The 22,547-nt window shown below is 39.9% G+C and overlaps 1 protein-coding gene across 1 annotated transcript; it reads right to left on the reverse strand.

The window, feature by feature from the left end:
- Window positions 1-5,007: 5,007 nt before the first annotated feature.
- Window positions 5,008-22,074, reverse strand: HOT5 (GroES-like zinc-binding dehydrogenase family protein). Its single transcript, XM_087701562.1, has 10 exons — window positions 21,917-22,074; window positions 20,659-20,795; window positions 20,528-20,574; window positions 20,089-20,414; window positions 19,285-19,367; window positions 9,214-9,289; window positions 8,995-9,056; window positions 6,148-6,243; window positions 5,905-6,066; window positions 5,008-5,819 (listed from the first exon to the last, which is right to left on the reverse strand). The coding sequence occupies exons 1-10, from the start codon at window positions 21,951-21,953 to the stop codon at window positions 5,706-5,708; spliced, it is 1,140 nt and encodes a 379-aa protein (XP_087557688.1). The 5' UTR covers window positions 21,954-22,074; the 3' UTR covers window positions 5,008-5,705.
- Between the last annotated feature and the right edge of the window lie 473 nt (window positions 22,075-22,547).

A 22,547-nucleotide genomic window follows, 5' to 3' on the forward strand; every position in this document is an offset into this window, starting at 1 on the left:
ACAGTTAGAGGCCATAATGGTAGGAGCAGTAATAATCGTTGTGAGAGAGACTCTCAATAGTCTCATTCTCTGTCACATGGACAATCTCATAGTAAGTCCCATGGCCATAAGTCCTCATTGACTTGTCATTACTATGGGAAAGCAAGTCATATTCGACCACATTGCCATAAAATACACGAGGATGAGCATAAGGAAAAGGGCAAGGGTAAAGTGCAAGACAAGAATGATGATCGCAACATTGTCCCTAGCAAGTGCAACATCAGGATTGAAGAGATTAATGTCATGCAGAGTGATTCTAATGATGATTTCATACTAGTAGCTTCTTTTTTTTATGCTTCACATTTAATACTCAATGTTGATTGATAGATTCAGGGGCTTCCTTTCATGTAACCTCTCATAGAGAGTGATTTCACTCCTATCATAGTATGACTAGATCTATTCATTTGGATAATGACCTCACATTAGAGATAGTTGGTATCAGTGATATGCATCTGCAATTTGGTTTAGAAAGCATGTTCACTCTTCATGATGTACATCATGTACTAGCTCTCACGAAGAGCCTATCTCTACTTGCATTTTGATGATGCAGATTATGTTGTCTCCTTTAGTGATTCCTCATGGAAGATTACCCATGGGAATCTTGTTATTGCACATGGTACTAAGTCCAATACTCTTTGCCCCTTGCTTGTATTTGGGTCAGTTGACCATGTTTTGATAGTGGATGTAGTTCCACATGTATTCACGTCTTTGAAAGGAACAAAAATGCTTACGCATTTGCAGTATCTTTAGTCCCTTATCTATAAATGTTTTGAGCCTTGTGATCATTGTTTATATGGTAGGCGAACAAGCAATGCACATAAAAAGTGTGGTATGATACATATGGATGAGCCTTTAGCTTTTGTTCATTCAGATGTATGTGGTCCCATGCCCTGCAAGTCATTAGGTGGCACGAAGTATTTCATTACCTTCATTGATGACTATACACAAGGTCTGGGCATACCTATTAAGTAGAAATTGGAAGTCTTGGCTACATTTCAGCATTGCTTGCTCTTGTTGAGAATCAGTCTAGGAATAGGTTGAAATACCAAAGGTCAAATAATGGGGATGAGTATGTCTCTAAAGCCTTTGAGAAATTTTGTGATAAGAGGGGTATTAAGTGTCGATTGAGGGCCCTGTACATCCCATCCCAAAATGATAGGCTAAACACATGGGTAGGACAATTCAAGAGCAAGTCTATAGAATGCTTAGTCATGCAAGCTTACCATAGCATTTTTGGGCTGAGGCAGTTACTACTGTTGTACACTTGATTAATCAGTCCCCATGTACAACTCTTGACTATCAAGTATGTAGGGTGATATTTCAAGAGGCGCCTCATGCTATTATATAGCTAACTAGATAGCGTGCAGTAGTAGCTGATGCTCTAGTAACCCAAGTCCCTGATGCTCCACCAGATGTACGGGTCCCACAGCTTGTTTTGCAACAATCTACTAGAGAATGGTGACAGCTTGCTAAGCAGTTTGCTTCCTCTATGGGTTATGTTATGGTGATAGATGCTAGTGAGCCTCTTACTTGTGATGAGGCCATGCACAAAGGTGATACATTAGTTGACTCGAATCAGTGAGACTCTTGTTATAATTCCCATCATGTGCTTGATTACTAACTAGGATAGAGTAAAAACCCTACAAGCCTAGGATAGGTTCTCTCACAAGGCCCCAACATTAGCTAAGGGTGGATTGGTGGTGGATTGTGCCCATGGCAATATGACACATGTATCAAGATACTTTGGATATGGATACTTTTTTGAATTATTAACAAGCTATGTTACTAAATTCAAAAAGAGATGCTTTCCTAAAGAATAAGTTGTTTGCCTTGTTTTTTATTGAAACTTGGAAATTTTCTTTAGGTGTTGTGTTGGCGAACCCTAGGTCTCTCATCAAGACTTCCTCACCAGGAATCAGTTCTATCTTAGATGCTAGGATCGACTCAAATGATGAGACCTCTCTCTGCCGTAGTCGACTCTACTCTTGAGGCATATGGGAACCAATAGGGCTTTTGTCATAATTCCCATAATGTGCTTGATAACATATTAGAATAGAGTAGAACCCTACAAGACTAGGTAGCTTCTCTCAAAAGGCCCCAACCATAATTGAAGGCGGATTGCTCAATTGTGTCGATAGCAATGGGACACAGGTGTCCAAGTACTTTGAATATGGGTCTTGGTATAAAAACCAAAATGCCAAAATGAAATTGCACCTTGAAAAAGATGTCAATAAACACTTTGCTTGTAATGTTTTCAAAAGATTGTTTGAATTTGCATTCGTGTCCATGCCTAATTTATACAAACAAACATTGTTTAAAAGGACTAATTAATGAAGTTGATTTCTATACATCCAACCAAAGTGTACTAGATTTATTAAACATCAAGTGGTTGAATCCCTGATGGATCTTTCTAATGGCAAGTTGGTCTTAGTTAGCCAAAAGGCTTCCATCATAACTCAAGCGTTAGATTAGGCAAGGCTAGGAAGGGCTAAAGTTGACCATTCAAGCATGTTGTCATTAGATCCTAACCAGTGTCATTTTAGGGGGCCTGAAGCTGAGACTATATCATATGGGCAGAGGAATTGATGTGTATCACTCCCCCTCGTTTCTCACTCTCTTTGAACTAAGCACAACAACGGTTTGCTTCAACATGTGGGGTGATAGCAACACAATCACTCCAAGAGCTAATGCTAAATGGCTAATAGAAGACTATTGTATTTAAGTTAGGCCATTATTTTCAAGTCAATCCTTGTTGGTTTGAGGTGAAGCTTCCCTTGTGAGATAGACTCAAGTAGTTCAAGGTTACAAACATTCAGTAATTCTAAGGAGTTTCGAACAACAATGATCTTCCTTACTTCTTGATGAGCTTCTAAAACACATAATGAAACAAATGTATTGTGTCATACTTAAAGTAGTCATTCTATCCATCAAGTTTGAAGTAAAATGCAAGCACATAATCAATACCTTTGATTTGGAAGGTTGTCCAATTCAATTTTCAACTAGCCTAGTGCTAAAATCATGAAATACAATGCAACGTAAGAATGGTGGAATTTCGGGTGTATTATGTATAGTAGATACACACAAGAGTATGAAAGGAAAGTGAGTTGATGTCAAAGATGAAAACAAATAGCTTATGTGTACAAAAAGAGGAAATCTATCACGTCTTTTCTTCTTGCTTACTTATAGACTAGCTAATCATTAGTGAAGAAAAAGCATTGACCATGGCATAAAACCTACCAAGCCTCATCCTTTTGCCATGATCAAACAATATGAAATCCCACCTCACAATCATATGTGTCATCTAATCCGTTTCATCAAAAGTATCTAGCTTTGTAGCACATAAACAACCAAATTGCTTTCAATACAAAATATCAACCAACACATTTAATTCAAAAAAATAAGCCTTTTGCTAGTATTTCAAACATGTTTGATTCACAAAACTAACGATTTTGTTAGAATGTTACATAAGACAAACCAATATTGTATCCACCATGCACCATCAAAGGCATATGTGTAATCAAGTGAAGGTGCTCTCTAAGATTGACCCCCACTTATTTAAGCTAAGCTTTCTAACCAAATATCTTAGCTCATTGCCTACCAAAGAAATAAGTATATTAGCTCATACCTCTTCAACAAAGCATGGGCGAAGGAAAATTCAACTAGCATGCAAGAGCAAAAGAGTAGCATACAATAGCACAATAATAGAGTTGTCACAACACTAGAGCAATCATAAAACTAATGGGATTAGCATGGAAGCTAGTCATTATCATTACAATGACAACAATCACAACAAACACTACGGCTTGTATGCAATTAAAAATGAATGTTGTCGCACAACTCCTTATTCTAAAAGCTTGATTGAAATTTGTTCTACCCAAACTTAAATTTCATTTTCTCTCTTTGGGATTATTCCAAAGTGTTATAAATTACACAACACTTGTGTGATTAAGAATCAATTTCTATTCAATCTTTTTTGTGCTTAATAATAGGCTAGCTACCCCACAAAACCTTATCCTTTTGGCATGACCAAACAATACAAAATGCCACATCACGTCATAAATGATATCTAATCCATTTCATCACAAGCATTAAGTTTTGCAATAATAGACTATTAAGATTAAAATAATATTAGACATTAGAAATAGCTTCATGAATTTCCCTCCCATTAAACCAAATCTCTTTCTATGTAAAATTTCAAACTAAGGCTCTTGTATTTTATACATGTTTGATTCACACAACTAAAGTTCCTACTACTAGAATTTTAAATAAGACAAGTACCTACTATTAGGATTTTAAACAAGACAGGCCAACAACAAAACCACCATGCACCATCAAAGGCATAGATGGAATCAAGTCAACATGCTCTTGTGATTGATCCCAATCCTTGTTTCCTTGAGTGAATTGTATATCTAATTTTGTTGTCAATAAACTTGGAAGAGTCACCATGCTCAAACACTCTTGCAATAGATTGCCCACAAGTGATTGTCACTCTCCTTTTTTATAATGTTCCAATCCCCCATGGAAAACGGGTCATTCAAGTGGTCTTTACTAAGCTAAGCTGGAAATACATCCTTGATATACTACCATTCTACTTGCACTGGAAGTTAGTGATCCAAATGCACTAGTCAATTCATGTATATACTCTACATAAAAAGAGCATCAATAAAGCATTCAAATTTCAACAATTCTAGTCCAAAATCTCCAAAAGAGCATTTGTCACTAGTTGATATAGCCTAATGACAAAGCACAATTAGTCTCTTCTTCCTACTGAACATAAACCATGTGTGCAATGTAGAGCCACATTTCATCTCTTAAAAGAGCTTGTGATTGGTTGATAGCCTTGGCAAGAAGGTGCAGTAAATCCCTTCTTCGTAACAAAAGTATAAAGAAATAGCTGTGTGCAGGAAGTGTGCCGAAGAGGACTGCTTGAGCTGGGAGGATACACTGAGGGCCAATTGTACACAAACCTTGTTCAATAAAACTCAAAGCATGGATTATGTAGATCATAACCAAGTCAAGGATTATATTTGGCAGCCCTATCCTTGATAATAAAGCAAATCAAGGGGATTTCCATGCCACCTTTTCAATATTTACGTTGCTAGTCATCTCTTTTCAGATGACTGCTTTGAGTTCTTTTTATTTCGTCTTATCCTTTTAAGTACAGTAGTCAAGCTCAAAGCTCAAAGCTCAAAGCTCAAAGCAGTCAAAGCACTCAAGGTGAACCATGTCAGAAACTTTATGTGTATAGCAATTGGCATTTGTCACTGGTTTTCTGATAAGAAAGGAGGCTTTAAAATGCTTCCTCCAAAGCTCCCTCTCAATGATTGCCTTTCTCCTACTAATTACTTTGTAGTCTTCACATCTCCACACCAATTCATGCTCTATTCTGATCTAACAATGACGTACATAGCACTCCAACTTTATGCAAATGCACCAACAGAACAGGGAACTTCTGAGTTCAAACAAGGTAAATTACCTCCACCTTTGACCATGGCACATCAAAAAACCATATCTTTAAACGTGCTCAGTGGCTTGCTTTAGTGACCTATGCGGTATATAAACAAAAAACTCTCGTTATTTTTACATCTTGCTTGTCCATTCCAAGCCACTACAAAGATCTGACTTCTCACATCCTTCCCGTACCAAAGGAGACTTCGATAGAGCTGCTACCACATATGAATAACACTGCGTAATGATTTTCCAGTATGCATTAGTTCAAAAGCATCATTGATTTGAGCAAGTGGCATGTTGTGTGTAATGTACTCATCAACCTTTATCTCCTGCATTTCGCCAACACAAACAGACGTGAGTAGAAGAGAGATTGAATTGCAAATCACATCACAAACCATGGATCAGCCACTGCACCTTGTTTAAATACTTCTCAACCAAAACTGGCACTTGTGAGCGGCTTTTGAAGCCACCAAATGCTGTTCCTTTCCAAACTCGCCCAGTCACAAGTTGAAAAGGGCGGGTGCATATCTCCTGGCCTGCAGCTGCCACGCCTACTATTACAGAAGTCCCCCATCCCTACTCCAACCATGAAAGCTGAAGGTCAGATAAAGATGAGTATTATTAACCTTCAAGTTTTCAGTTACAGCACAGGTCAACCTTATGACAGCATTCAAGAGCAGAGCGCATCAGTTTGACATTCCCCACGCACTCAAAGCTGTAGTCAACTCCTCCATCAGTCAAGTTGACAATAACCTGCAGTGAATAGAGCATACCGTTAGCACTCATATACATTGAAGATGCACCAAATGCTGCACTCCCCATGTAGAGAGTATGTCGTGTTGTTGTAGAAACATGCTTCCTCTATCCAAAAAACAAAGTAGCCTGAATTGTTACAATCTAAATGGCATCATGACACAATATGGAGCACACTGAAAGGAGTCAACTAATTCTAAAGGAAAGCTAACAAGGAAGAAGGCAAAAGTTAGGCTTGATGACCCTTGGTCAATCAGGCATTTAAGCATAACAGCATATTGCATCCCTTCTCTTGAGTATCAAGAGATGGTGCAGTATTTGAATATGGCACAGCTTTCTCTGGCTACAAGAGTTGTAGTAACAAATTGGGTTTCTTTGGGGTATAATGTGTTACATAACCTGTTTCTGAGCTCCCCAGATCTTGCATTGGCAGGATAATAACATGCCTTACTATAATTTCATTCAGTTCAGGAGTGATGTGAGAGTATGATACATGACCTCTTGCTGGGCTTTCCCAGATCTTCATTAGCCTGCTGAGATGCATTATCACAATATCATTTGATTTAGGAATGAAGTGAGGGCCAAAACAGCTTGGCCAGTTAAGCCCGCTGAGATATGGGTTTGTGGGATGAGATCACCTGTCTTGAAGTGCAGGCTTTGATAAAAGATTTGCTACAGCTATCATTAAAACTTATGGGGGCATCTGCCCAGCATTTTCAAGCCCCATTTCCAGGAGAGAGGAGGCAGGTCCTAGAGTAGGGCCCTTCGATCACTCTCCCTTCAGGTAAATGGTTGACCCCAGACCCTATGCCTCTTCAGGACTACTTGCTCAGGGCCGGGGAGTTGAAACTTTCCTTGTGAATAGGCTTCAGTTCCTAAAGCTTGTGTCACAGACACACTTGCAAAAGCTTTTACTGTTATCAGTGGAGACCAGCATAATGAGATCATATATTATCCCGTCTGAATAGCTTCCGACCCTCCAAAAATGAGTTGAAGGACAAGGCAGATAGTGGGATCATGGGCTGCTATTATACATCTTAGTTTATTGGTCCTACCTATCACTGATCTACGAAAAAATTCAGTGTCCTGGAGGGTTCTATCCATCTCATGGCCAGTGAATATCTCCTCCTCCCCAACCCAGCCCAATACATACATACATACATGCATGCATGTATGTAAAATATATAGGATTTTCATAACCAAGGGAGGTTTCACCTCAATCTGAATATGGAACCTGTAAGTCCAAATTCAAGTTTTTGTGTGATGTGCTTGTATGATTCAAAGAGAACTCACTGTACAAGATACAGATATACACACAATGAGATCATATATTATCCCGTCTGACTGGATTCTGACTGCAAAAAAGGAGTTGAAGGACAAGGTGGAGCGTGGGATCATGGGCCACCAATATATATGTTAACTTGTTGGTCCTATGCTATTACTAATCTAGGAATAATGTGTCATCGTACTAGGGATTTGGGAAGGAATCCATAAGCCAGGCTTGCACAGTGGTTTCTGCACACCCTTCCCCCGTCCCCCCCCATTCCCCCCCCCCCCCTTCCAAGTGCTCGGCAAGGTGGGGAGCAGATGACAATTCAACAGCAGCAGACATGTGGAGATCTAATTAAAAATCCCTATCATAAGAATCAGGAGGTCTTACCAAGGTATCATAAAGTCTTGAAAATGGCATATTACTATCACTTGCCTAAAAAGGATATCTGTCCTGGGCGGTTCTGTTTATCTTGTGGCCAGTGAACAAAATGATCAAACAAGAAGTTTTGCAGGTCAGAAAATAAGCCTTGCATTGAATTCTCCGGTTTGAATACAAACTGGTTGGCTGGTTTCTGTGCATTTACCTCTTCCTCTTCGCACCCCACCCCCAAAAAATGAAACAAAAAACCAAAAAAACACATTCACGCACAAACACTCGTTGAAATTGAACAAAAAAACTTTCATACCTACATAGTCTTTGGGCAATCAGAGAGCTATCCAAGTACCAACTTCATTATGTTTATGAATATTTACGAATGCAAGCAATATGCTGAATATCACAAAGATGAGCATCATCGAATGTCTACATTACTTCGGAATGCAATGCATAATGCAAAGTCTCAGAAGTAGTCATACTGCATAGGTCAAGGATCGTTACATAGTCTGATGCAGTCATAAGCAGTAAGCAGAGTTAAACACAGGTGAAAAACATTCAATGCATCAGTCATTAACGCATCTGCAAATTTAGAAATGTCTGCCTAGTTTTAAAGGACAAAGACTTGAGAGGGATTATGTAGCATGGATTCACAACTTTCCACATGTTTGCAAATATGCAATGGTTCCACACACACAGAAAGGGAGAGGGCAGAGAAAAACCTTTTCAAGAGAATGTATGAAGATAAAACTAATCTATGGTGTGCAGCCCGTAACTATATGGACTAAGAAACAAACAGACGAATTCTGAGAGAATGATACAAATCAAGTCATGGCCTCCAATACTTGAATCATGCATATAAAGCTCTTTCCCATCCACCCAAATTTAACGTTTGAAACTTGAATTTAGTCTACTAAACCCAACCACTGAAAGCACTATATCCATAGTTCTAAAAAAAACATACAATGATTAAATCATATATGATCGTGCAATCTAACTCAACACTAAACCACTAATTTCCAAAGAATTGACTGGAAAGGAAGACGGGAGGCTCATAAGCATGAGGACAAAACCAGTAAAACTGAAAGCGATTCAGAATTGTTTACCTCCTGAATAGGTTTTTCGTGGTCCTTTGGATTGACAAATTCTGTTATTCCGAATTGTTTCCCTGTATGAATACAGGACAAAGTTTAATCAAAAGTTCCATGATTGGAGATGAATGCATTGACTTGCAAGTGACATGCCATTTCTTAAATCCCATTTAGAACATTTCCACTGGTCCAAGGTCCATTTTCACTTCTTTTTGGAGCAGACATAAGACCTACCAAGGCTTTCTTTGCTTGGTGCAATATCAATCCCAATTATTCGAGAAGCCCCAGCTGCTTTGGCACCTTCTGCAACCTATTGCATATACACAAGAAAAAGTTGACTGCCTGAAGAGATTTTGAGCTTGTTCTTCTCTGATGCACATTCTCTAGCCTTCATCATCAAGAAGAAAAAACAATGTGCATAGTATCTTTAAAAAATTCATGCTGCATCAAACTCAAGTCTACAATGGACATAGATATCAGGGAACTTACCAAGGCAATAAGAATAATCTACACATAGGTACTATCAAAGAAACTAAATTGATTTAATGTTCAGCAATAGCAATGGCAATGGTGGAGAGAGAGAGTGAGTGAGATGCACGACGTGTGGGTACAAAGAGTGTACCTCTCTTAGGTTTTTTGTGATAGGTATATGTAAAGTACTACAGTACAAGTGCTAAGGGTGTGTTCACACTCGAGCATATATAAAGGCACGGTGGCCCTTTAGTCCCAACAATCTCCCACCTAAAGGTAGCGTGCCTTAAGGTTGAGAAAAGAATCAGCTAAGTCTTAAGTATATACAAAGCTGAAATACATACACTATCCAACTCCCGTCATCTATCGGCAATGAGTAAACCACTCTACTAGAAGCCCCTTTGTGAGAAACTCTACACGATTATCATTTGTATGTACCTTGACAAGCTCAATGCTTTTGGTGTCAAGTACATCCCTGATGAAGTGATACTTCATCTATATGTGCTTCGTCTTTGCATGAAAGACAGAATTCTATGCTAGCATGATAGCACTCTAACTATCACAGTGGAGGGACAGGAATCTCAATAATACCAAGCTCTCCCACCAGACGTGAGAGCCATAAAGCCTCCTTGCATGCCTTAGTAACAGCCACATACTCTATCTCTGTAGTAGACAATAGACAATGCAACATACTTCTGTAGCCTAGAGATCCAAGAAATTGCTCCCCCTATGAAGGTGAATGCATACCTTGAAGTAGACTTCCTACAGTCAGCATGGCCACCATAGTCTACATTCATAAAGACAACAACAGATGCCTTCTGCTTTCCAAAGCAGATACACAAATCCTTTGTGCCCTTAAGATATCTCATGATACCTTTCATTGCTTCCCTATGCTTTCTACTAGGTTGTGCCATGTACCTACTAACCACTCCCACTGCAAATGCTATCTCAGGATGTGAAGCAACCATAGCATACGTCAAGCTACCTATAGTTGAAGCATACGGGATCTTGGCCATTTCAACCTTTTCATCATCAGATATAGGAATGTCCTCTACACTTGAGTTTCACATATGGAGGCAATGGTACACCAATTGCTTTCCCCCCTCCATATTGAAACGCTGCAAAATCTTGGATACATACTCCTGCTGTGACAGATAAAGAAGACCTTTCGATCTGTCCCTAAGTATACACATGCTAAAAATATGACTTGCTTTACCAAGATCCTTCATATCAAAGTTGCTATGTAGGTTCTACTTCAATGTATCTAACACATGAACATCCCTACCACCAATCAACATGTCATCCACATACAAAATCAGTATAATAAGGTTGCCATCTACCACCTTCTTGGTATACAAGCAGTGATCCACTTGACTTCTCTTAAATCCTTGAGATTGCATGAATGTATCAAACTTATGATACCATTCACCCGATGCCTGTTTCAGCCCATACACGCTTTTGTTGAGTTTACATACTATCTTTTCTTGCCCCTTAGCCACAAAACCTTCTGGCTATTGCATACATATATCCTCATATAGATCATGTAAGAAAGCAATCTTTACATCCATTTGTATGAGTTCCATATCCTCACATGCAACCAAGCCCAATATGGTTCGCAAAGTAGTCATTTTGACTATAGGAGAAAATATCTCATTGAAGTTAATCTCATGTTCCTACTTGCACCCTTTTATTTCTGGTCGACCTATGGACCCAATGATCAGGTTGTTTAGCCTGCAAATCTGCATCAACAGCTTGCTGTTCAAAAGGTTTAGCATGCTCTCCTACCTGTTCCGGCTATTCCAATTGCACATTTTCTTGCTGAAACTGTGGTATATCATGGACAACTTCTTCCTTGCATTTATAGGGCCATTTACAACAGGTATTTGCTATTGTATAGAGGGCACTCTTTGCTATCCTACAAGTATTTCTTCTCGAAACATAACCCCTCTCACTTTTTTTGTCTTTTTAGGCTGTTTATGTATGCAACTTCCCAAAAGATTACATCATTGCTGTGCACAATTTTCATTTTTTCGAGATCCCATAGCTTATACCCCATTTCTCCCTTGTTATCATATCCTAGAAAAATGCATTTACAAGACTTTGGCTCCAATTTACTGCATTGTTCTTTGTGTATGTGCACAAATGTCTCACATTCAAACACTCACAAGTGTATATACAAAGGTGGCTTGCCCGGCCACACTACTTGAGGGACTCTCTCTGCTGTCCTACAAGTATTTCTTCTCGAAACACCTCTCTCACTTCCTTTGTCTTTTTGGGCTGTTTATGTATGCAATCTTCCCGAAAGATTACATCATTGATGTGTACAATTTTCATTTTTTTAAGATCCCATAAATTATACCCCATTTCTCCCTCGTCATCATATCCTTAAAAAATGCATTTACAAGACTTTGGCTCCAATTTACTGCATTGTTCTTTGTGTATGTGCACAAATGTCTCACATCCAAACACTCACAAGTGTATATACTAAGGTGGCTTACCCGACCACACTTCTTGAGGGACTCTCTCTTCCCCACCCCCCCCCCCCCCCCAAAGAGTTGTTTGGTGACCGATTCATCAAGTGTATGGTTGTCACAACCACCTCTACCCAACATCCATGAGGTAATGCAGCATGAGACAGCATGGTACGGACCTTCTCCTAAATAGTCCTTTTCATACGCTTTGCAACACCATTTTGGGGTGGATTATAAGGGGCAGTGAGCTCCCTTTTATCCCTTTGCTATCACAAAAGGCCTAAAAGGCTTTGGACACATTTCCCACCATTGTCAGAGCAAAGACACTTTAATGTCTTGCTAGTCATATTTTCAGCAAGTGCCAAGAATTTTTTTAACTTATCCAAAGTCTCATCTTTACGACGGATCGGATAAACCCATACTTTGTGTATGGCATCATCAACAAAAGTGATAAAATATTCCTTTCCCGCTAGAGATAACCTTGGCATCTCACATACATCTGAATGTACCAACTCTAAGGATGAAGATTTTAATGAAAGAAATTTTTTATGTGATGTTTGGGCATACTTGCCAAAAATACAATTATCACAATGGTCAAAATCAGCATACCTCAAACATGGCAAATAACCCAAACAAGAAAGCACTTTCATTCGAGTTTGACTCATGTGTCCCCCCAACCGATTATGCCACAAAGACACACTTGACTTCTCAGTTATGGCGACAACATAATCACGTACACTAGATACATGTAATGGATATAGAGTATCACTTTTAAAGACTTTAGCAGCAATCCTAGAGCCCTTACATATCTTCCATGTGCTATCCCCAAAAGTGGTATAATAGCCTTCATCATCTAGCTGCCTTGTACTTATGAAGCTCTTCTTGAGCTAGGGTACATGGCTCACATTATGCAAAGTGAACACTGAACCATGCTAAAATTCCAATTGCACACTGCCAATCCTTACAATGTCACATGCATAATTGTCCCCCAAGTGGACCAGCATGTCTACCACCATTGTAGTCAAAGAGCCACTCACGATGTGGTGTTACATAGAATGAGGTACCTAAACGAAGAATCCAGATATGCGTGTCATCATCAAAATCTACAATCAATGAATGTGCACTAAAAGAAGAAGCAAAGAGTACATCACTACCACTATCACTCTCATGACTGACTACATTAACTTCTTTTATCTTCACACTGCTCTTCTTTGCATATTAACTATCATTTCTCTCACCTTTGTTACCATCAATGTTCTTGCCTTTGCCATTTTCTTTATTCCACTTCAAGCAATCCGCTTGAAGTGCCCTTTCTTGTCACAATGATGGCACCACATTTCATCCCACTCATTTGGATCCATGGTTGTTGGTTTTACCCGTTTTGTCTTTATAGGCTTCACCTCTTTCTTTTGCACCAAGACATTATAGCACTACTTCTGCCTTATAGCCAAGGTTGTTGGTTTTACCCCTTTTGTCTTTATAGGCTTCACCTCTTTCTTCTGCACCAAGACATTATAGCACTACTTCTGCCTTATAGCCAAGTTGTGTGCATCCTCAAGCTCCTTAATGTGCAAAAGATCGTTGCTATCACTGCTGCCAACCATGATTTACAGCTCAAAAGTGACTCAAAAGTCAACAAATGTGAGCCTATCACACAAATGGCCAAGTTACGAAGCAAGTACCAACCAACAATGAAAATTCAAGTAATTGCAGAAATTTCAGATCTGCAAATCAATTTTCAAAGGTGTAAAATGTGTGCTATAGCACACCATAATCAATTACAACCGTATCACAGGGTTATACATATTTCATGAGAAAGCCCCAAATTTCAGCTGCAATTTCTGCTCCAAATGCATCCACAAGCACAAACTTGACTTCCACGGTCAAAAGCCCCCAAATTTATTTGCTCAAAATGCTCAAATGACATCAAACATGGCTCCCAAAAGGATTGCACAGGCCAATTTTACCAAAATTTTGCAAATTTTGCAAGAGCCCCAAATTTGTCCGAGGTCCTATGTGCTCAATTTGCATTTTTATTGCATTGCAAGTACATACCAATACCAAATTTGACCCAAACTTTGCAAATTTTGCAAAAACCCCAAATTGTACGGGCTCCAATATATCAAAATTTCAAGAATTCTACCTATCCCACTACAATTTCTGTACGTACGTGAAAAGCCCCAACCTCGGAGACCCGAGAGTGTGCAAGAATCCACAAATTTACTCAACCAAGTAAAATCTTCAAGCATGTGCCAAAATCCCCAAATTTCGAGAGTAGATGCGTGCCCAATCTCTATAATTTGTCGAGCTATGCTTGTGCGCACGTGACAACCTACACAGTACAAAGGAAAGAAGGAAAGAAGAAAAGAAAAAAAAAACCGTTTCAAAAAAAAGACATGTTGGCAGATCAAGCAGCCCGCGACCTGTGTGTCTCCTGCCTGCATGTCGCCTACCCCCCGCATTGACGCCTACACCACTTGACTTGCCTGTCGCCTCGGCTGACGAGCATCTACGCTGACCTGCAAAGACTGCAATGATTGTCCTAGCCTACAACGTGTGACCTGAACGTTGCGTCAGTGATTGGCATCTGATCCAAATTGAGAACCTATTGTCGGCGTAGCTCAAACTGACTCCAAGATGTGCATTCACAATAACCTTTAACTCTGATACTAGTTTGTGGTGGCCTACACACAGTGAAGGTTCAATGTTCAGCAATGGCAATGGCAGTGGCAATGGCGGAGAGAGTGTGTGAGTGAGCAACAGTAGAGAGAGTGAGGAAGATGCACAACGTGTGGGTACAAAGAGTGTACCTCTCTTAGGTTTTTTGTGATAGTTATATGTAAATTACTAAAGTACAAGTGCTAAGGGTGTGTTCACACCCGAGTATAAAAGGTGCGATGGCCCTTTATTCCCAACAATCTAGAGATTGATGTGACCTTTTGAGCCCCCCCCCATCCTCATACTACTCAATGCTGCCAACTGATACTTATCCTCCTTCTCGCCAGCTCTACCTCTCTTCCTACCAGCTCTTATGCTGCCCTTACCCTTTGTCGTGCCAGCTCTGCAACCACAGTTACTACCCTCCCCACATCTCTTAATCCTCCTCGCAATCCACTTCACTTCCCCTCCTCTCCTCTCTACTCTCCTCTATCTATCTCAATCTCCCACCCCCCCTCCTTTTTTTCCTTTTAGCATCTATGGCTTGTTTGGGAGGTCCTTGTTAAGCATGTGCAATGGCAACCCCTAATCTAAGGCCAATGCAACCCACAGTTGCACCGAAGTCCTCTACCATGAGTGTTGTTCTCTTCAATGAGAAACTTCAAACAATTTGGGACATGGAAGAGTATGATGAGACCGATCTTCAACCACGCTGTGGGTCACTCACCTTCTTGGACTCAACTTTGCAATCAGCTTCATTTGAACCCTCCATCAGCACCTCATGTATTGGCAAGGCCATGCTCATGGAATAGAGCATTTTTATGATCTATCTCATTTCTAACAAGGTAGTAGAAGTGTTGTTTGGCAATTCACCTATGTATGAAGATACATCAGGGTTTGCAGAGAAAGTATTAAGAGTGTACCAATAGGACTACTAGTGAACTCAAACGAGAATACAAAGAGGAAAAGAATATAACAAACAAATGAATTCAGTGAATTCAGTAATGTAATGAATGATGATGGAGTTAGATATGGATAAGGGGTACTCGAGTAGCAAAGGCTATCCAACAACCAATCTCTCTCATAGGTCCAAGCTAAGGGAGTGTCAGTGTTGTACTCTATGAATGGATCCTAGGTGAGCAAATCACCATTGGTGGAGTAAAAATCTGATACACAGGGCTGAAGACAGCAAGGCAACAAGCCCAATGTCAAAATGCAACAATCTCTGAGACTCGGAGCAACCAAATGCAGTGATATACTTGCCTAATGACAAACTCTAGAAGGTGGAGAAGTCAACTCAAGTCAAAATACACCCATCAAGGACAAGCTAGACATTAAAAGCAACCATCGAGATGTGTTGATGCAAATGACAGCTCATTCATTCCTCTTTTGGTCTCCATTTACAGCCCTAAAAAGGCTTTTTTTGTACTATTTATTAATGTTTGCATCAACAACTAGAGCATCACCCAACTCGAGAGCCACCCTAGACACTTCAGTGACTCTCATGTGCCTATAAATAGGCCATGGGCATTATTGACTTAACGCTCACTCTCATTCATTGTTCATAGTTTCCCCATTTATTCAACCCATCACACTTTCAACCTCAACCCTCTACCACTACTGTCCACACCCCTACCCTAGTGGATATCTCTGTTTCTAGTTCTACCCAACTCATTGTGACACCATACCAACAAGCATCTTCATTCTAGAGGTCTTTTCACATCACTACCAGCCACTTTCTAGAGCCTATGTTTGCAATAGATTTAAGCCCGAGCCGTCTACAACAAGCCACAACCTCTTCTTCAGCTCAACATCAAAACACTTGCATTTTTGTGATTTCTCCTCTCCAAAAGGGCTGCTCCACGATAGGCTATCTGCAACCACTTACACAAAGAGATCTTCATTGAATATTCTTATATTTTCATCATCAATTGGCTGCACATCATTTGCCTTGACAACAGCAATCATCTTCAAGAGATTTCAGCACATTCTTCATCTCCCACAAAACCCAAGGAACTATGTTCTACTCCCACAGCTGCTATCTATCACCTTTCAGTGTCTACTCAACAAGTTTGCTCGAAGGAATCTGTTTCACTCCCTTCATATTGCAGATCCATCAATAGGCGATGCCACCTAGACCAATCAAGACAATGCAATCATCTCTAAGCTTAGCTCCATTGTATCAACATGGTTCATTCAACATGATTCAATATTCACCATTCTTCATTCTCCTTCTAAGTTTTTTGAGTTCATTGTCCCAATGTTTGCAGTACACACTAAGTTTCTCCTTGCAAACCCTACCATTTCTCAACTGGAAACAATAACTAGGCAACAGCTTGCCTAGCAACAGTTGGCTAAGGATGGGCATCAATTGGAAAGGCAAGGGGCAGCCTCCAAGGTGATGACTTGGAGCAACTAGGTGGTACAACAATAGCCAATGGAGAGGAAGAATGATGATGAAGAGCTTGGCATTCTAATTGAATGGTAGAATCATACAAATGCCCACCTGTTCTTATATAAGGGATTTTTGGTATTTGTTCTCAACAAGTTGGTGATAGCTCCCAATTGCCAAGCAATAGTAACAACCACCTAGTAACAACTAGCTAAGGATGGGCTTTAGCTAACAAGGCAAGCAGTCACCTCCAAAGTGATGGCCTATAGCAACCAAGTGAACTTGTCCTTGTATAAAGAATTTCTCAGCATTTTTCTTACGAACAAACTAAATGATTTTTAATTGATAATTCCTTTTAGAGTTGCTTTTGTGAAGCTAAATTAGACCAAAATACATAACTATTTTACCTTACCAATCAATAATTCTTTTCACAACTGTTTTTGAGAACTAAATTATGCCCAAATGCATGATAATCTAGCATTAATTGAGACCTTTAATTTTGGTTGCTCAACATTGAAGTCTCAAGCCCAAAAAGGTGACCGAGGAAAGCAAGAGTATAATTCCAACCCTCTTGTACACAAGGTCCCACCCAAATAGACCAAGGCATCAAACAAAGGGTGTTACAATGGTCTACCTCATGGCCTACTAGGATCACATAGGCGATGGATGTGTTCTTTTGAATAGCCCAAGTGAATGGACCTTATGGCTCCCTTTTTTAGCCAAAAAAATTAACAATATGAATCCCCATATAAAACAATCAAGTGGCAAGGGTGCTAATGATGCAGTATGAAGATGTAAAGGGGAAGACAATGGCATTGCAGTGGTGACAAAGTATGAAGCTGTAAAGGGAAAGACAATGGCAATCAAAGTGTTTGTAATCTACTCACAGCTAGGACTGCTGAAGAATGCTCCACTCAATGAGATAAATGGCAATCATGCAAACACAACACATGGGCTTTCATCTTGAAGGAATGCCTACAATTCTAGGTTTTCATATGTTCCAAACACCCAACACATATAAACAATGCAAAGGCAAAGAGATAATGCAAAAGGGGCATGCTCATCAAGCAAGGTGCCACTTTTGATCAATGCCCTCAAATGATAATTATTCCCTTTCCCAAGTGGCCTTTTACGATGATGAAATGATGTGATGCAATGCCAAGGATAGATAACAAGGAATGGATGCCAATGTTCAAGAAAAGAAGGCAATGTAAAGGCCTAAAAGTACCATATGAAAAAAGCAAACCCCTTTCAAACCATGAATATTGATGCCAAGGGAGGGAGCCTGTATTGGATGAAGAAGTCAATGTAGAAACATGATGAAGAACAATAAGAAAGGCATGATACCCTCAATTGGAAGAGCTAAAACGGTAATAGCCACCAAGATAGCCACCACATGCGTGCACTTGACTAAGGAAAGGGCTCCTCTACTAACAAAATGTCATGGCTATGCCTCAAACTGAACCTCAAGAGAGGGTTCCAATGCCAATCAAGAATGCAAGGGCACAATTACCAAGATAGCACTCAATGAAAAAATGAAAAATGACCTAATGGAATGAAAATTATAGTAGATAAAGAAAGTTCCTTAGTCGGAAGCGCAACAAGTAAAGAAAGCCATCGCGATATCTGGAATGATGCTCAAAACTCCAACTTCGAAGAGAAAACAATCTTTGCCTCCATGCCAATCAAGGATGCAAAGGCATGCCTACTAAGGCAAGGCTGAAAACGTTGACCTCAGCCCACTTGAGACTGGTAGATCCTTGAAATGTTAGTCCTTTACTAAACTACAAGACCCAACATATAAGTACTAATAGAGAAACAAGAACCGGCATACTACTGCTTCATATTGACACTTTTGGAAGTAAGCTAAAGCTAAATGGATTTAAGACAGAGAGCATGCAATGAGAAAAACGCAGAGAAGTGCAGCAGAAGAAGGGCGAAGTGCTAAAGAAGAGCCAAGTTTAACCTATAGTAGGCTAAAGAGGCCACTGCAGCATGCACTCTTTGGGTCACTGATCAGAGGTCCCACCTGAAATAGTGAAAAGAAAACACTGACACCAAAACCACATCAGTTCCTTGTATTTTTCCTCCTATTAGGGATCATTTGAGCTGAAATTGTGAACAGCAAGATTTCACAAGCTTTAGCTAAACAAAACATTATATGTTGCTAATTACTCTTTTGAAGTTAATTAAGCAGAGTGATCTGCATAAAAACCATCTGCAACTGTAGTATCTCAGAACAAGTCGGTACCTTTGACCTGCCAGTATAAAAGAGAGAGAGAATCTCCTAGATGAAATTTGCAAGGAACTTACCGCAAGGCCAACAGTTCCTAGACCGAATATTGCAACAATTGATCCAGGCTCCACCTTTGCAGTGTTCCAAACAGCACCTAAACCTGTACTAGTCCCAAGCAGATCAATAACTGAAAGAAGAGTGAGTAGAAATTGCCTCTGAAAGTTCAGTCCAAGCAGAGAAATAAGATGCATAGCAGAATGCAAATGCAGAAAAAGTTCAACAAACAAGTAGCAAGTATTAGAATGGTTACCTTAATAACACCAGGAAAATCCTCTGTGTAAATTTAAATTACATATGAGCTTCAATCATATGCCACTACATGAGATTAAGTGCATTGTAAGACCACTGTGAAGTATATATGCCCAATAGGTGCTCCAATAAACAATCATTTATAGCATGCAGAATCACTGTATTTTGGATTCCAAGAAAGGTTGTGCATTTAACTCAATCATGAGACACCTTACACTTAGCAATAACTTTTCACTTGTTTGTGTACTGAACATCAGATTGTGAAGAAGACAAGTGATAAGCTGGAAAATAACTATGAAATTAGGCTTATGCCAAATCAAATGCAACTAGCCCTGGTGCAAAAACCTGAAACTTCAGGCTCAATGCAACATTCTACATGTATAAGTACCAGCATGGCAGCAGCTTAATGCAATATAATGAATGCAGAAACCTGGAATCCCACAATAAGAATAGGTTCGATGTATTATTTTGAGTGCAAAAACATGAAAAGCTAGCCATGATATCAGGGATGATGCAATGCTGTGAAGGGTGAGTAACAGCATGAAAATATACATGACAGTCATTTGACTAACCTGTAGGTATACCACAACCGAGTAAACATATCTTCTCCAAAGGAGCTTGAGGCACTACTTTTGCCACACTGACATCATGCACAACAGTGTACTGACTAAAAGTGGAAGTGCCCATAAAATGGTAAATTGCTTGTCCTTTGATTGAGAATCGACTTTTGAAATCGTGCAGCATAACACCAACCCCAGTGGCTGATCTAACTTTGCCACAAAGATTGGTTTTCCCTGACTTGCAAAATTTGCACTCTCGGCATTCAGCCTGATAGCAAGGGATTACATGGTCACCTGGTTGGAGTTCTGTCACCCCTTCCCCCACACTTTCAATGATCCTGCAGCAAGAAAGAATGTCTGTAAAGCCCTGCAAAATTTTGAAGTGAAGCTGCTACACAAAAAAGTTACAAGAGATCAGTTGCTTGGGAGACAGCTGAATATCTCCACTAACCCAGCTGCCTCATGGCCAAGAATGCAGGGAAACTTGCCCTCGGGATCCTGCAGAAATAAATAGCATATGTTAGGGCCCTGTGCATAGTGTGTGCTCATTTCATGATAATGAGATCAAGGGCAACAACAAACATGTCCATCCAGTGTATAAGCATCAGTGTGACAGAGGGCAGTATGTGTGATCTTGATCCGAACTTCTCCTGCTTGAGGAGGTGCCACCTCAACATCTTCAATACTTAATGGTTTATTGGCCTCCCACGCAACAGCAGCTGCAGCACGAGTTCAAGTTACTGCAACCTTATCTATTTGCATTTTGAAATCCAGCAAAAATAGGCTTCCAGCTCCTGATTGTTAATAGAAACAGGAAAACAACTTATGCAACCTATACAATTACATACAGTCATGGATCCCACAAACAACCAGATCCGTGAGATCCACTAATCAAGCACCCATACTCTTCTTTAAGAGTATATGTCAATCTAACAATGAGCAAATAGCCAAGAAAGCAAGCTCCCATTACCAGGGATATCCAAGTAGCAACTGGGATATAAAAAATGCAATTACCAATGACTAAGCATAGATCACTAGTACCAAAGGCTGTCATGAACTCAAATTATCAATAAGCCATTTATCTTATAAGTATATACATCACTGACAAATTGCTAACAAAGATAAGTGCCAATGTCCAAAGCATGCAAAATCAAATCAGCCCACAAGTAGAGGTAGCTGTGTCCAATAGCATACAAAAGGGCATATACATGAACCGAGAGTCCCATTGTCTCAAAGAACCAAGCTCTGCCAAGTAAGTACAAGCATCTCCTACTGGAAGCAATTTCAGCATGCAAAGTGTCCAAGCATTGTTTGGAAATCTTAGCCAAGTTCATCGACTCAATGTTTGGAAACCTTAGATAAAAACCCAACCTAAGTTCATTAAGTGTGCTTGACTATGCCTGCAAAATCATCACAAAAACTTTCCGATCATAAGTCATCGGCCATGTGCATAGCACACACCATTATGACATGAAATGCATCCATACAGAATACAAACAATTTTGTCGGTAAGATCTTGCATTCCAGAATGATATTCACAAGTTCAAAGCCTTGTTTACGTAGCTCTTTGTTGCCTGTTAATTGGTGGGACTGTTATCATTTCTGCTGCTTATACAGACAGTGACACATTGTGACCTGAAATGCATACATCCAGCATGCAATCGGTTCTGTTGGTAAGAGGTGACGATCCAGAATGGTATTTCACAAGTTCAAAGCATTGCTGATAGAACTATGTTTTGCCTAATGAACGGGAGAGAAAACAAAGACTGTTTTCATTTCTGCAGCTTGTAAAGACGGTGAAGGCATGTAGAGAAGCACAGAGGCATATGGACGAGCGAACCTTTGCAGACGATGACCTGACCCTGTGTGGAAGCCATGGCTAAGACAGAGCTGAACGAGAAACCCAAGGACGGGACGCTGCACGAGCTTATGCTATCAACTTTCCGCTCGGCCCACCGCAGGTGCCCGTGTCTAAAGGAACGATTATCGAGTATTCTTTTTTTTTCGGAATATCATGCCTTAAAATGCCCCGTTTAGTTAATTAAAGCGATTAATTAAGTCTTAATGTTGCGAACTTATTTTACATTTGCGGATGGGATTGGATCGGTGACCATTCACCAGACACGTGTTAGAATGTACCACATTGCTAAATAACACGTGGTAGATTGTGATTGGTTTGATAAGCTTGATCTCTAATAAACACACTTTTGACAACTATAGGATCAAGGGAACGATTATTATTATTTTTTATGAGAAAATGTTAGAATATATTTATCGGCATCATATGTACATCATCTCGGCAAGATGCAAGCTTCTTTAGAAGCACTTTCCTTACATTTGGCAAGGCTGGATCTTTTTTGCCCATCAAAGCTAAGACAGCAGCTACAAGTTCAGCATCAAAATGCTCTAGTACAGAACCAAGAACACCAACATAACTCCCCAACCAAACAAGGTGTCATTCCTACAGTTCC

The sequence above is a fragment of the Lygodium microphyllum genome, chromosome 20 (genome assembly GCF_053477565.2).
Source record: "Lygodium microphyllum isolate KBCC chromosome 20, Lygodium_microphyllum_v1.1.10, whole genome shotgun sequence".
Taxonomy (NCBI): Eukaryota; Viridiplantae; Streptophyta; class Polypodiopsida; order Schizaeales; family Lygodiaceae; genus Lygodium; species Lygodium microphyllum.